Here is a 14,931-nt window from a genome sequence, read left to right on the forward strand (position 1 = left end):
AGTCAAAAGATAACAAAATGCTACAGTCTCGGTGGGAATGAAAACTGTTATGCCCATTATGGAGAACAGTATGGAGATTCCTCAAAAAAAAAAAAAGCTAAAACTAGACCCAGCTATCCCACTTCTGGGACTTTATCCAAAGGAAACGAACTCAGCAGGTAGAAGAAACACTTGCACTCCATGATTACTGAAGCACTATTCACAAGAGCAACAACAGGGGATCAACCTGGATGGCACTGACGAGTACATAAACCTCCATAAAAAGAACAAAATCCTGACATCTGCGACAAAATGGATGGAACTGGAGATGAGTTGCTAAGGGAAATAAGTTAGACACAGAAAAACAAAAACCACATTTTTTTTCTCGTATGTGGAAGGTAATCCAGTATTAAAGAGTGTGTGGGTGCCATATTTTTTGGTCCACCTTTAGAAGCAGTGTCATCACTGATTACCTAACAGACTGCTTTCCTCACTGACCTTGTTATGAATCCCATGTGACATGACAGGAACATATTCACCTCTCCTTCAAGAAAAAGTCTGCATGTGTATAAATATTAACAATATAAAGTGAATGTGGCAAAATGATAAAATCTGTTACCTTGCCAGCACTGCAGCACAGTGGGTTAACCACGGCCAGCGACAGTCGATATGAGCACCAGTTCAAGTCCCCGCTGCTCTTCTTCCCATCCAGCTTCCTGCGAAGGCGCCGGGGAAAGCAGCAGAAGAGGCCCAAGTACCTGGGCCTCTGCTGTCCTGATGGGGTTCCAGGTTCCTGGCGTGGCCTGGCCCAGCCCACGCTGTTACGGCCATCTGGGAAGTAAACCAGCAGATGGACGATCGCTTCTCTGTCTCTCCCTCTCTCTGTGTTAACTATGCCTTCCAATAAACCCCTAAAAACATTTTGTTAACTCTATATGTACTCATTGAATCCTTCTTTATACATTTCTGTGTTATTTGAAATATTTTAAAAGAAAAATGGAAAAAAATTCAACAAATAAAATATACTCATTTCAAACATACCTCTTAAAGCGGAGAAAGCATTATTTTTTCACATGTGTGTGATTGATTTATTGATTTATTTGAAAGGCAAAGTGACAGAGAAGGAGAAACAGAGAGATCTTCCATCTACTAGTTCATTCTCCAAATAACCACAATGGCCATATCTGGGAAAGGCTAAAGCCAGAAGGTACAATTCCATCCAGGTCTCCCACATGGGGAGTTTATTAAGCATTCTTTCAATCTTTTTCCTACACAGTTTTTAAAAATTGGATCATACTAAGGAACTCAACTTGGGGTTGGCAGTAAGAGGTCAGAGAGCAGCGCTCCAACCAGGGGGGACACACGGAACCGGTGGGAAACCGACAGATGCGGAGCAGCCGACTCACATCCAGGACCCATCTTCTACCAGCCCTGTCTGGTGACCTGCCTCTTTCCGGGAAAGACGTGTGTACACGTCAGAAGCTCCTGCCCATCTTTCTACAAACACTCAGGCCCCATCAACAGGACTTGGATCTTCAGCGTTTTCCCAAGTCACTGAATAGTCGACAAAAGCTTAGCTGGTGACAGCAGCAGAGAACTCTAACGCAGTTCTCAATTCTTAAATCCAGCTGAACCACACACTGTCATGATCTGTTCTGAACGCAGGACTTAAAAAAGGACTTTGTGAAAGCTCAACCAGGACATCGCTGCCACACCTTTGTCAGAAACTTTGCCACAGGATTCTTTGTGAGGGGTGGGGGCTGTGGGGAGGGCGGGGACAGTAAGGTGACCCTCTGAGACTTACTGTTAGTAAAAATCTACCATACCATTAAGGTTTAAACAAAAAGTTTGAAAGGGACAAGGATACAACATACTCCCAACTTGAAGCAGGAAAAGCAAGGTTTGTGGATAATCTAATTAAAGTAAGACTGGAGATTAAAAACAAACACTACCACCCAGCCACCTGAGGGGAGCTCGTGACAAGAGCGGGAAAAGCAGCCAACGTGGAGCCTAGGAGAAAGAAGGAAGCCCATGGGTGAAGAGAGGCACCAGACAGGAAGCGGGCCAGCCCCCGCCCAGGCTGAGACCATTCAACCCGCTCCCCAGCCAGCTCTCCGTTACGGCAGCTCTCTACAGCCCCAAGGAGCCAGAGACCGACCAGGCCCAGCCCAAGCTAAGTACCTGTGCGTGAGCGGACGAGGCGCGACACCCAGACTCGCTGCTCCTGCCAAGGCAACGCCAGCGGAGTCGGACTTTGCAGAGCCATCAGCCAATCTCCTTTTCCACCATCCCTTCCATCTTCTCTTTAGAGAAACTATTTCCAACAGCTTGCTGACCGGCACCATGAAAGGGTCATAAAGACCCCTTAAACACAGAATTCACACCACCTGCTCAGACCAGCGTTGCGACAACAGAATGCCGTGAGTAGAAAGACAGCCACTGTGGAATGAGGACTGATTACGAAACAGGAAGTTACCAGGGCAGATGCATGCCATAGGTAGTCAGGGCCTCACATCCTTGGACTTCAGTGTCACACGGACAGCACCTGCCTGGCTCCAGCAGAACACGCATGAAGGAAGCAGCGCAACCCCTGACAGGACGACAGTCCAGGAGCCACCCAGTCATCCCCGCTTCAGGACATCAAGCTGCTGCGTCAGCGGAACCCTCCTTAGCTGCTGCAGGCTTCTGCCTGGAGCCACACCCCCGGAGGGTAACTGAGTGCTCTCAAGCCTTGTCCATGCACCTGCTGCACCGAGGGTCTCACGAGGACACCAGGAGACACCCCAATCAGGGCTGAAACAAGCAGGCTCAAGGCGGGGTTCACGCTGAGACAAAGGACAAACCACCTGGAAGTGGGGATGCTCTAGTCCTTTTTTAGAACAAAGCCCATTTTTCAGAAAGTCTCACAAGATTACCATACAAATCGTACAGTCATTGGTTTGAAAGGTTAAGTTCATGTAAAATGTACTGACAATGCGAGTGGGTGCAGTGAGGCTATCTTTTGACAAACATTTTAATGAAAGATTACAGTAAACAGGAACACCGTATCAGACTTAATATCCAATGTACCCTGTGGTTTTTTAGTGCACAGATCCAAAAAATCACAGAAGTAAACTGTCCCAGATTGGCTTTAATAGCTCTATCAGTAACCTCAGAATCCTAAAACAGACCCAGAAGGCTGAAAAACAAGTGATCTAAGGAGTGTCCGCTACAAAGTTTAATCATGAATAATAATAGCTACCTTTCAAAAAAAAAAATGTGTTTTAACCAAAAGTAAGGACACCAAGTATCCATCACCGACAATGAGCAGTGAGACCAGACCACACAGGGCACGGGCACCTGTCAGCCTGCTCTGTGTGCTTCCATCACTTGTAACTCTCCTACACGCACAGAGGTGCCGCCGGCTGGTGCCCTCAGCACAGCTCTGGAGGCCAACAACCGGCCTGAATCCTGCACAAGACCTGCGCTTCACCGCAACTGCCTAACCAACGACACACAACGCACGGAAACAAAACCAGCTAACCTGGCGGCACAAGCTGCTGCGTCACTGGGCTCCAGCGTGCTCACAAGGAGGCATTTTCAGCACACCGAGTTCTCTGAAAGGGTCAGAATCTCAAATGAACAGCTGGAGAACCACTGCCCCGTCCTCCCCGGGATCTGCGGGTGAGGCTGTCAGAGGTCAGCATGCGCGCCAGGAGGGGGTGGTGACAATGAGGACGGCGGCGCCGGCCAGGCAGCGCCTGTGAAACCGACTGCACGCTGCTAAGAATGCTATTCCTCAGCTCTTCTGGTTCTCTACACTGCTGTTCACTTGAAGTTGGATGGAGCCCATTATCCTGACCTGTTTTTGTGGTAACACAGACAGACGGAAACCTGGCTGGAAAAAATCGAGGTCTCTCTCTGGAGCAGCATCCCCGCTGCAGCACCGTCACTGCTGGGCCCTCTCTTCACGCCCACCGGAGACTGCTCAGCCCACTGCTCCCCCATGCAGAGCCACGCAGAGCCATGCAGAGCGACGCCTTCCCGCGCGCTCGGAGGGGTCACCCACCCTCTCCTCACCCCGGCCGGGAAGGCGCGCCCCTGAGCCAGACCCCGCTCCCTCACCGACACTGGCCGAGTCCCTTCACTTCTGGGTCTCGGCTGCTGCACCTGCAACAGGACCCACCTGGTAAGACAGGACGAAAGGAGTTAAGGAGGCAAAGGCTAAGCACACCTGGAACAGCCTGGCCTCGGCTGCTACTGTTTATGAAGAAAACGCAGGGGGGCCAATGGCTCTAACACTGACCCAAATACCAAATCCACCTAACGAGCTCTCTGACAACACTTTGGAAAAGTCCGATGCATTCAGAACCCTGTACCGCGGCCCGCGGGAGAAGGCCCTGGGAGGCACCTTGGCGCTAAGCAAAGTGCGGGGACAGCACGGTCCTCCCAGCCTACAGTCACTCTGCCACACACCTGCTGGGACCGCCACCCGCGCGCCTAACTACGGCTGCAGAGTTGCTCAAGAATTCCTTCAGGCAGGAAAAAGAAAGAGGGCATTGGCCGCCTGATTCCTGGAGCCACAGCGCGAGACGGCGCGATGCGGGAGGAGCTGTCGAAGCACTTTCATCACAGGGGCCAGGGGGCAGCAGTTTGCAAGTTGCCTCCGGGATGCAAAGGACAGGCAGCAGGAGGGCACCGGAGGGGCAAAGTCTCCCTCGGAGGGGCTGAACCCTCGCGGTTCAGAAGCAAAGACAGACGTAGGAGCAACGCGCGGAGTCTGCAGGGCACGGCACGCAACCAAGGCTGACGGGACCCAAGCTCCACCTTGCAGCGTCTCGGGGCAGCCAAGCGCACCGGGCGAGCCGCACTCCGCGCGCACGTGAGAGCCGCACTCCGCACCAGGCCACCGCTCAAGGGCACTCAAGGCCCCGGGCAGGGGACGCCCACCTGTCGGCCTGCGGCGTCGCAGCGCGGCTCCTCCCGCGGGGGACGGCGGGCACGACCCGGGGGCGCAGAGGCACCGCGGAGGACGGCCGGCCGCTGCGCGCTCGCTTCCCGGGCGCCTCCCGCGCTCCGATGGGGGCGCAGGGAAGGGACCACCTCGCTTCGGCGACGCCGAGAGGAACCCCGGGGCGGCCGCCCGCGGCGGGGGCGGCTCCGCAGCCGGCGCCCGGCTCCCGCCGCGTCCAGGGCGAGCCGCGAAGCCGCAGGGCCAGCCGGCCGCGCGCCCGGGCGGGCACCGCAAGCCGGGGCGGGGGCGGGGGCTCGCTCAGCCGCGGGGCCCGGGTCCGGGCTGCACCGCGCCCCTCTCGCCCCAGCCCGCAGAGCCTGGACGCGCCCCTGCCCACCCGGCGGGCGGCAGAGGCCCCCACGCCCCCTCGGGCCCCGGCGCGAGTCCGGGCCAAGACCCGGCCCGCTTTCCGCGAGCGGTCGGCTGCGGCCGCCACACTCACCTCGCCGCCAGGCAGCGCTCGGGCTCCGGCTCCGGCTCCGGCTCCGGCTCGGGTTCCGCCGGCGGCGGCGGCGGCGGCGGCGGCTCCTCCATGGCGGCGGCAGAGGTGACGGCGAAGGCGGGAGGGGGCACCAGCTCGGCGGCGGCTTCTCTCATCCGTGCACGGGACCCCGCATGGCCGCGGCGGGCAGCGAGCTGCAGCCTGGCGCGGGGCACCCGAGCCCCGAGGTGCGGGAGTCGGTCGGCTCCGCCTCCGCCTCTAGCCCCGCTCAGGAGCCGAGCGCGCCGCGGCCATCTTGGGGACGGCGGCCGGCCGAGCGCCGGGCTACGGCGGGCGGCGAGGGACAAGCTTCCCGGGGCGGCGCGGGCGCCGGACTCCGACGGGGCGGGGCCGGCGGCCGGGGAGGCGGGGCCGGGGGCGGAGAGCGCGGCTGCCCGGCGGCAGGTGTAGCCCGGCGCCCGCGGTGCGGGGCTCGGCGAGGCGGGGGTCGGGGGCGGGCGCCCGAGGAGACCCGCGCGCTGCACGCTCGGAGCGGACCAGCCCCGTGCGGGGACCCGCGGGCCGCAGAGACCTGGGCTGCGGCGGAAAGGAGTGGAGGAAATGTTCATTTTATTTCAGGTGTACACACCTCACGCGTTGCGTCTGCAGAGGAGTAACGTAGTGGCGCCTCCCACGCCACTCCCTCTGCGGGTCCCGCTCCGAGTTTGTACAGCGATCTCTTCGGAATGCTTTATACTCCCGGTTAACCCTACACCAGGTAAAGAGCTCAAAAAATAGCACGAAGAGGAAAAACACGCCGCTCCTCAGCGGTCAGACGAGGGCTGTAAGCAGTCGTGGAATCTCCAGCGTCCATTTCACTGCCGTCCGTGACGAAGGCTGCAGAGTCCTAGAAGTTCTGTGGAATTCGGCGCCCTGGTTTTCTCTGGCCGCAGTGTTTGGGCACCTGCCGCCCACGGGGGACCTGGAAGAAGCTCCTGGCCCAGCCCTGGCCGCTGTGGCCATCCGGGAGCGACCCCGCAGGTGGAGGATCCCTCTCTCTAACTCTGATTTTCAAACAAGTCTTTTTTTAAAGGAGGAGTTGCAAACCCTGAAGTTCCGCTGTGGTTGAGGGTGAGGACGAAGCATTTGTGGCTTTGGTGACCATTAGCTTCAAGCTCAGTTGTGACAGGCACAAAACCAGTTACGTTTCCATGTGCAATTTTTTTTTAAGATTTATTGGTTAACTTTGAAAGACTTACAAAGAGGGAGAAGCAGAGAGCTTCCATCTCCTGGTCCACTCCTCAGCTGTTTCTGCTTTTCCAAAAATTTCCGAAGGCTCAGACATACACGACCACCGTTGTGAAGTCTCAGACTATTAAATCTGTGTAGGGGGGTGGGGTGTGTATCACCACAGCACCTCTAAAGCAAGGTATAGTAGCAAAGCAATGTTAGGGGTTTTGTTGAAAGATGATTCTAGAAGAATTGTGGGACCAAGCTATACTATAAAGAGGGTTGTTTCTCTGTTACTTAAAAATCTTCAGGCTATAAGGGTTTTTTTTTTTTTTTTAAGATTGATTTACTTATTTGAAAGAGCTACACACAGAGAGAAGGAGAGAAAGAGAGAGAGAGGAAGAGAAAGAGAGGTCTTCAATCCGCTGGTTCACTCCCCAATTGGCTGCAATGGCCGGAGCTGCGCCAATCCGAAGCCAGGAGCCAGGAGCTTCCTCTGGGTCTCCCACGCTGGTGCAGGAGCCCAAGGACTTGGGCCATCTTCCACTGCTTTCCCAGGCCATAGCAGAGAGCTGGATCGGAAGTGGAGCAGCCAGGACCCAAACCGGCACCCATATGGGATGCTGGCACTGCAGGCCAGGGCTTTACCTGCTATGCCACAGTGCCATCCTCCAGACTATAAGTTTTTAAATTGTGATGAATTTCCTGCATTTGACTTAAATTTCTTCCAGCTCTGGGCTTTGTGAGCTTCTTCAAAGCCTCGTCCAGCCATGGCCCCGTCCGCTGCTGATGGCTGCTCAGCTCTGCCCAGCTCTGCAGACGCCAGAAGTCAGCACATGGCGCTGCACTTAGTAGCAGAGTGGTGGGTTCCTTCTCTCCAGCACACCCAGAGAAAGGCACACACAGAGGAAGAGCAGTGAAGAGCGCCCTCCTCTCGGAAAGAACCTAAACGGAGCGCACGCGCACACACACACATTCACTCACACACACATGCACACACACATTCACTCACACCCGCACACATACACTCACACACACACAGACTCACACACTAACACGTTCACTCACACACATGCTCTCACACACTCACACATTCACTCGCACTCACACGCACACACACACATACACTCACACACAGACACACACATGCACACATTCACTCACACACAGACTCACATACACACTAACATATTCACTCACACACATGCTCTCACACTCACATTCACTCGCACTCACACACGCACACATACACTCACACACAGACACACACACAGACTCACATACACACTAACACATTCACACACATGCTCTCACACACACATTCACTTGCACTCATGCACACGCACACATACACTCACACACAGACACACACACTAACACATTCACTCACTCACACACACACACACACACACACACTCTGATAGTTTGCCCTTAATGACCCAATGCTGCTTCTACCTGCAAGTAAAACACAGACGCTCTGTGTCTGTACAGAGGTCACCAGGTACTCCACTTCTTCTTCTTGGCTGAGTAGAGGGAAGTTGGCTTAAACGGCCACGGCTTTTCTTCTAAGATGTGTCCTTGCTCCACCAGGACACAACGACCCCTTATTTCAGACATTCTCCCGGGCAGCAAAGCTCTGAATTGAGACCCGTGGGGGTTCCAATTCCTTGAAGAAAGGACTAAGCGTTGTATGCTTTTTAAAAGACAACTGGTTAGAATGCCGTGTCTTACCCAAAGCATTGAAACTGAAAAAAGGAAAGAAAGTGGCCCCGACACACGAAATGAGTGAATACGGAGGGTGGGGAGCTTTGCCCGTAAAAGCCCTCAGCGCGGGGCCAGCGGCTGCATTTCCTCCTGGAGGTGCAGGCGGCAAAAGGCAGGACAACCCACAGTGCTTCCCTCCTCCCCAGACTTCCCCCTGGCCCGTCCAGGATCCTGCCCGTGTGAGACACAGGCAGCCCCGAAAAGCTCCTCTGGGGCGCCAAGAATCCCCAGCGTTTCCCACCGATGCGACCAGAAACCTCGCCCAATTCGCATCCTTCCTCTTCTCCTTTTGGTGCCCAGGTGCGAGGGCTGGAGAACTTGAAAGTGCAAGCTGCCGTTGCTAAACCGTTTTCAGATCCCTTGACGTCCACCAGTGTACACTTGGGGCAGGACTCAGACCGGGCACCGAGGAGAACAGAGATGACAAAGCGTCCAGGAGTCCCTGAGCCCATTTGTCCTTCCAAATGCTGGACAGCTGCTTCCCGTTTCAGCATGGGCCCTGCTCTGACAGTTCAGGGACCCATGACACCTCGGGAGAGCCCTCAGGTTAGTGCTGTCTCCACCTGTCTGCACTGTCTACACGCCACACCTTGGTGACATGTGGATCTACTTCTTGCTTAGGTTATATTTTTAGCACCTAGAATGGCATCCTGTACATAGTACATGTTCAATAAAATGCTGAAAAAATGAACTGACGGATGTATGAATCCATGGATGGGGGATAGGTGGATGAGTCTCATTATACTGGGAAAAGGGATCCAAGACGCAAGTTACGGTGGTACAATAGACTATGGCAAGATTTCTCATGATGCAACAAGTATTCTAAAAAGTCAGAAATACCAGGGCAGACACAAGAAGAAAAGACATAAGAGTAAATAGATATTATGTGTAAGGGATGGAAGTAGTGATTTTTTTAAAGATTTATTTATTTGAAAGGCAGAGTTAGAGAGGGAGAGAGAGAGAGAAGTCTTCCACTTGCTGTTCACTGGGCTGGACCAGACTGAAGCCGGGAGCCAGGAACTTCCTCTAGGTCTCCCACGTGTGTGCAGAGCCCCGGGCACCCGGGCTGCTCTCTGCTGCTTTCCCAGGCGCATTAACAGGGACCTGGGTTGGAAGCAGGGAAGATGTGAGTTGAAGCTTTGCTCAGTGTCGCAAGTGGCCGCTTGCCTTACTGTGCCACAACGCCAGCCCCCAAAGCAATGCTAACTCCAGCGTGTGACGTTCTAGTCACAGAGGACTTGCTGAGGACAGGGATGGCGTGGATTCTCACGCTGACAGTGGAGACGCACTCTGGTCCCCAGCTGTTCGGGTAAACGCACTCACACACGAACACGTCAAAAACTGCTTATGCTATTCTAATTGAAGCGCGGGGAAAGCGCTAATGGGTAACTGCTGAGGGAGTTTTAAACACTCATTTTCTGTTGACATACACTTCTCGTGCACACCAGAAATATGTTGAGCCAACAAACTCATATCCGAAGGCCTGAAGTAGGTTCTAGGAAGTCAGAGGCTCGTCCTTGTGCAGTCAGACTTTCAGAGTTAGTTTTGCAACATCATGAAACCCGTGAGCTGGAGATTTCCTAGGAGCAACCTAAGCCATCCTTCTTCACACATTAAGACTCCGTCTCCATCCCAAAGTGCCCAGGGTGTGAATTTCCCAGCCTGCTCCTGCGACAGCTCTTAGGAAGTTGTTCGGATCACAATTTCAAAGTGCCTCCTCCCTACCACGTCTCCCCTGCTCTGGCTGGGATTCCGGAGCGGTATTTGACATTTGAGGACACGCCTCTTGAGGTTCTCTACAAAAGGACAGCCACAAAAATCTCTTTTTTCCACATTATTCACCGCCTCTCTGCATTCCCTCCAGATTTGCATCGTAAAGGATGGAGATGGTATTGGAAGTTTTATTTATTTTTTTGTTTGCAATCATGCTTTATTTGACAATTCAGGCTTGATTTAGAGCAGTTTTGCCTAAATTAAGATAATTTAAATCATCGTTTCAGCATGTTTTTACCTCCGATTCCTTTCAAAATTGGAGAAGTTTATATATTTGGAGACGTTTTTTTCTCTAAGCATTAAGGCAGTCATTGGGCCTAGGCCAGTTAGGAGACCTGAGTCCCCCCACGAGTGCGTGGGTTTCATGTCCAGCTCTGGCTCCTGACTCCAGCCGCCTGCTGGGCAAACCCTGGAGGGCAGTGATGACGATGACGCCGGGACTGAGTTCCCAGCTCCTGGCTTTGCCCCTCGCACCTGCCAGAGGGGGCTTGCAGGAAATGAACGAGTGGATGGTGCCTCGCTCTCTCTCCCTCTCTCTTTCAAGTAAATAAGAAAAAAAGCTTAATGCTTCCTTTTTCTATCTTAAAAAAAAAAAGAAGAAGAACAAGGATGGGCGTTTGGCACAGTGGTAGGGAGGAGGCACTTTGAAATTGTGATCCGAACAACTTCCTAAGAGCTGTCGCAGGAGCAGGCTGGGAAATTCACACCCTGGGCACTTTGGGATGGATATGATGTGGGATGGAGGTGTCCCACAACTGAATCTCAGCACGATGCAGACTCCCACTGCAGCAGCCTGGGGTGGAACCAGACCCTCTGCATTTCTTTTTCTTATTCTTATTCTTATTCTTATCATTTTTTTTTTTGAAAGGCAGAGTTACAGAGAGACAGAGACAGAGAGAAAGATCTTCCATCCGCCAGTTCACTCCCCAAATGGCCACAATGGCTAGAGCTGCGCCAATCCAAAGCCAGGAGCCAGGAGCTTCTTCACGTGGGTGCAGGGGCCCGAGGACTTGGGCCATCTTCTTCTGTTTTCCCAGGCCACAGCAGGGATCTGGATAGGAAGCCTCTACAGGTGGAGGCTTTACGCGCTGTACCACAGCACCAGCCCCACCCTTTGCATTTCTAAGAAGCCCCCTGGGAAATGACACTGTGGGAGAGTGGTCTGCACTGTGCAGAGCAAGGACCCAGAACTGGAGGACCCATCTGGGCCGACAGCAGCCTCTTTCTGAGGGGTGTGAGGTCCAGCAAAGAGCACGGAGCCCTCTGGGCAGGTGAGGGCAGCAGGTGTGTGGTGGTCCAGGTGCACAGGTGGCTCCGGGTCCCCTGACGAGGTCTGCTGAAGTCTGCTCTGTCCATCAGTGCTGCTCCTGGGAAGTGCCTGAGGCCGGGTGATTGGCAAACGGTTCTGAGGCCGGGAAGAACAAGATCAAGGCTCTGGCAGGTGGATGGGGGAGGGTCTGGGCTCTGCTTCCAGCATGGTGCCGGATCACTGCCCCCCACCCCCGGAGAACACCAGGTCCTGTGTGGAAGAGGGACAGAGGGGCAAAAAAGGGCCAGCTGGTTCCCTGCAGCCCTTTGCCAAGGTCACTGATCCCGTCTGTGAAGGCCATGCCTTCACGGCTTAATCACCTCCCGGAGGCCCTGCCTCTCAATACTCTCACACCGGGGGTTGAGCTGGAGAAACTCAAGCATTCAGATCATAGTAAAGTCCTCCCTGTGAATGTGGCCATGGATGGGAGCAGCGCCTTCGGCCATTAATAGAGGCAAGATGACGTAGGGCGTGCCCTCCATGCAGTGTGAGCAGGAACCTATAAGAGCGGAAAAGGCGCTGAGAGAGACAGGCAGAGGGCAGCCGCTGTGACAATACACGCAGGGACCAGCGCAGTCCACCCAGACAGAGGCCAGGAAGGACCGGCACCAAGAGCCCCAGGAGGGCACGGGCCTGCACACGCCTGGATTTTGGACGTGCGATCCATCACCTTAGGGGCACACACTCATCTGTTTGCAGCCCCGTGGGCTGTGGCACTTGGTTACAGCAGCACTGGGAACTAACACACGTGGACTTCTCAGAGTGGATGGGAGACCCCCAGCTGCTGCTCGAGAGCACAGGCGAGCAGAGGAAGCCGTGCTGGGGACAGGGGCACCCACGTGACAATAACCCAGGAAACAAACGCCCACCCTCGGGAAGAACTCAACTCAGAATGCACCTCCACAGATGTGGCTTGCAAGCTGCTTACAAGAAAAAAATTTTTGATTTATTTTCATTTATTTGAAAGGCAGAATCAGAGAGAGAGAGAGAGAGAGAGAGAGAGAAAGGAATGCTCCATCTGCTGTCCACTCCCCAAATGGCTGCAGTGGCCAGGGCTGGTCCATGCTGAAGCCAGGAGCCTGAAGCTTCCTCTGGGTCTCCCGCGTGGGTGCAGGGTCCCCAGCGCTTGGGTCACCCTCTGCTGCTCTCCAAGCGCACCAACAGGAAACTGGATGGGAAGTGGAGCAGCCAGAACTTGAACCGGTGCCCATATGGGATGCTGACATCACAAGTGAAGCCCTAACCTGCTGCTCTATAAAGCTGGCCCCAAAACAGATGTTTACATCGGTCTAGCAGAGTCGTTCAGAAAGCCTTAGTGATTGGTTTGAAAAGCAAGACCAGTGAGAATCTCCTTTGGATGCCTATGGAAGTTTTTGTTTAAAAAAAAAAAAAAAAAAAAAAAAAAAAAAAAAAAAAAAAGGCCCGTGCCGCGGCTCACTAGGCTAATCCTCCGCCTAGCGGCGCCGGTACACCGGGTTCTAGTCCCGGTCGGGGCGCCGGATTCTGTCCCGGTTGCCCCTCTTCCAGGCCAGCTCTCTGCTGTGGCCAGGGAGTGCAGTGGAGGATGGCCCAAGTGCTTGGGCCCTGCACCCCATGGGAGACCAGAAAAAGCACCTGGCTCCTGCCATCGGATCAGCGCGGTGCGCCGGCCGCAGCGCGCTGGACGCGGCGGCCATTGGAGGGTGAAGCAACGGCAAAGGAAGACCTTTCTCTCTGTCTCTCTCTCTCACTGTCCACTCTGCCTGTCAAAAAAATAAAAAAAAAAAACATACACACAAATACCTGAATCCCAGCCATCACCCAGATCTGCATGAACTGATCTGAGATGGGGTCCCATATCCTCAGGAGGAACCGTCCCTAGGGAAAGTCTCGTGTCCAGCCCGAGTGGACAACCACGGTTACAGACCCTGCTCTACAAAGACAGGGAGAACTTGGGAAGCACGGTGCTGGAATGTTCCCGGGCAGTGCAGGTGGCGGTCGGGGATATGGGTTCTGAATGCCAGCTGCTGGCCCTCGCGGAAAGCTCTGGTAGGCACCCATGCACCACAAATACTGAGCTTCCCATGCCCCGCCCTGACTGTGGTTGCCCGCAGGGTGTGGCCTCTCCATTTGTTTGTCTTCTCTCCAGGATAGGAGCCCAGGGGTGGGTGTCCCCTGTCTGAGAGCACTTGTATATGTGGTTTGCAGTTTTCTTGTGCTTGCATTTGCTGGGGCTGCCATAACGAAGTGCCACACACTGGCTGGCCTGGAACGACGGCAATCCATCCTCTCCCAGGTCCGAGGGCCAGAAGCACAAACCCGAGATGTGAGACATGTGGGACCCCGTGGGAAACTCCCATGCCTATCTCCTGGGCTCTGGTGGTGGCCGGCAGTCCTGGGCATTTCTTGGCTTGCTGCCATGTCGCTCACTCTCTGCCGCTGTCCTCACATGGCCGCTGCCCTGGGCATCCGTCTCTGTGTCTCCCTCCCTCTTCTCACAAGGACACCAGTCATCCAGGACGAAGGGCCCGCCCCACTCCGGCTTGACCTCATCCTCACTCATTTCAACCGCCCTAACTCTGCTTCCCAATACGGTCGCGTCCCTTGGTGCCAGGAAAGGCATGCGTTGAAGGGTGCCGCTGTGCAGCCCAGCACGGTGGGTCGGTGTGCACTGTGACTCTGGGGTACTGCAAGATAGAAGTTCTCACTTGAGCTGCCGACTCTGCCAGCAGGGTGTGTTTCTATTTATCTTTGTGCTTCGCAACTCATATTTTGAGATGAATGAGAGTCACATATGGAAAAATAATGAACTATTCTGAAGTGCAGGGACCCACCCAAACCCTGCTGGGTCAGAGAGACCCCAGAGCTGCAGACTCTCCAAGGGAACCCTGGGTTGTCTGTGCGTTCGTGCCAGGAGACACCTGCGTGACTTTGCGCACACTTTGCAGTCAGGAGCTGAGTTCAAATATGTACACACAAGTATGCATGGATTGCTTTTTTTGTTTTTCAATAAAATAAGAGCTCCACTTTTTTCCTTCTCATAATTTATTTTCTTGAGATAAAGAGTGACAGGGACAGAGAGCACCCATCTGCTGGTTCACTCCCCAGATGCTTGTAGAGCCCTGCATGGGGCTGGGAGCCAGGAGCCAGGAAGCCCATCCGGGACTCCCATGTGGGAGGCAGGAATCTAAATATCTCAGCCGTCACTGCTGCCCCCCAGGGTCCACATTAGCGGGAAGCTGGAGTCAGGAGCCGGAGCCGGGAATCCACCCCAGATACTCTGATGTGGGCTTAGGCACCTAAACCTGCTTACAGCTGCCAGGCCAAACACCCACTCCAAACTGCTCTTTTAATTCCACTTTCCATGAACTGAGCGTTCTACAAATCCTCATACATATATAAATTAAAAGATAAGTTCATATTGGTGCAAAATTTTTTTGAAATCCTATGTAGGAGGCGTCTTGAAAATTCTCATGGAAAATC

At 54.2% G+C, this 14,931-nt stretch overlaps 1 protein-coding gene across 7 annotated transcripts in view; it reads right to left on the reverse strand.

Annotated features, from left to right (window-relative positions):
* MAP3K4 (mitogen-activated protein kinase kinase kinase 4) overlaps positions 1 to 5,745 on the reverse strand; it is a 125,354-nt gene extending 119,609 nt beyond the window's left edge. For 2 of the 7 annotated variants that reach the window (XM_051855158.2, XM_051855156.2), the window contains exon 1: positions 5,415 to 5,739. In XM_051855158.2, coding sequence (XP_051711118.2) covers positions 5,415 to 5,569 — 155 coding nt within the window. In that variant the 5' untranslated portion in view covers positions 5,570 to 5,739. Of the gene's footprint in view, positions 1 to 2,160; positions 2,378 to 5,414 lie in introns of those variants that run through there. The other 5 variants (XM_070074593.1, XM_070074594.1, XM_051855155.2 and 2 more) reach the window with 4 other exon arrangements.
* Between the last annotated feature and the right edge of the window lie 9,186 nt (positions 5,746 to 14,931).

Source organism: Oryctolagus cuniculus, chromosome 5, assembly GCF_964237555.1.
Source record: "Oryctolagus cuniculus chromosome 5, mOryCun1.1, whole genome shotgun sequence".
NCBI classification, from domain to species: domain Eukaryota; kingdom Metazoa; phylum Chordata; class Mammalia; order Lagomorpha; family Leporidae; genus Oryctolagus; species Oryctolagus cuniculus.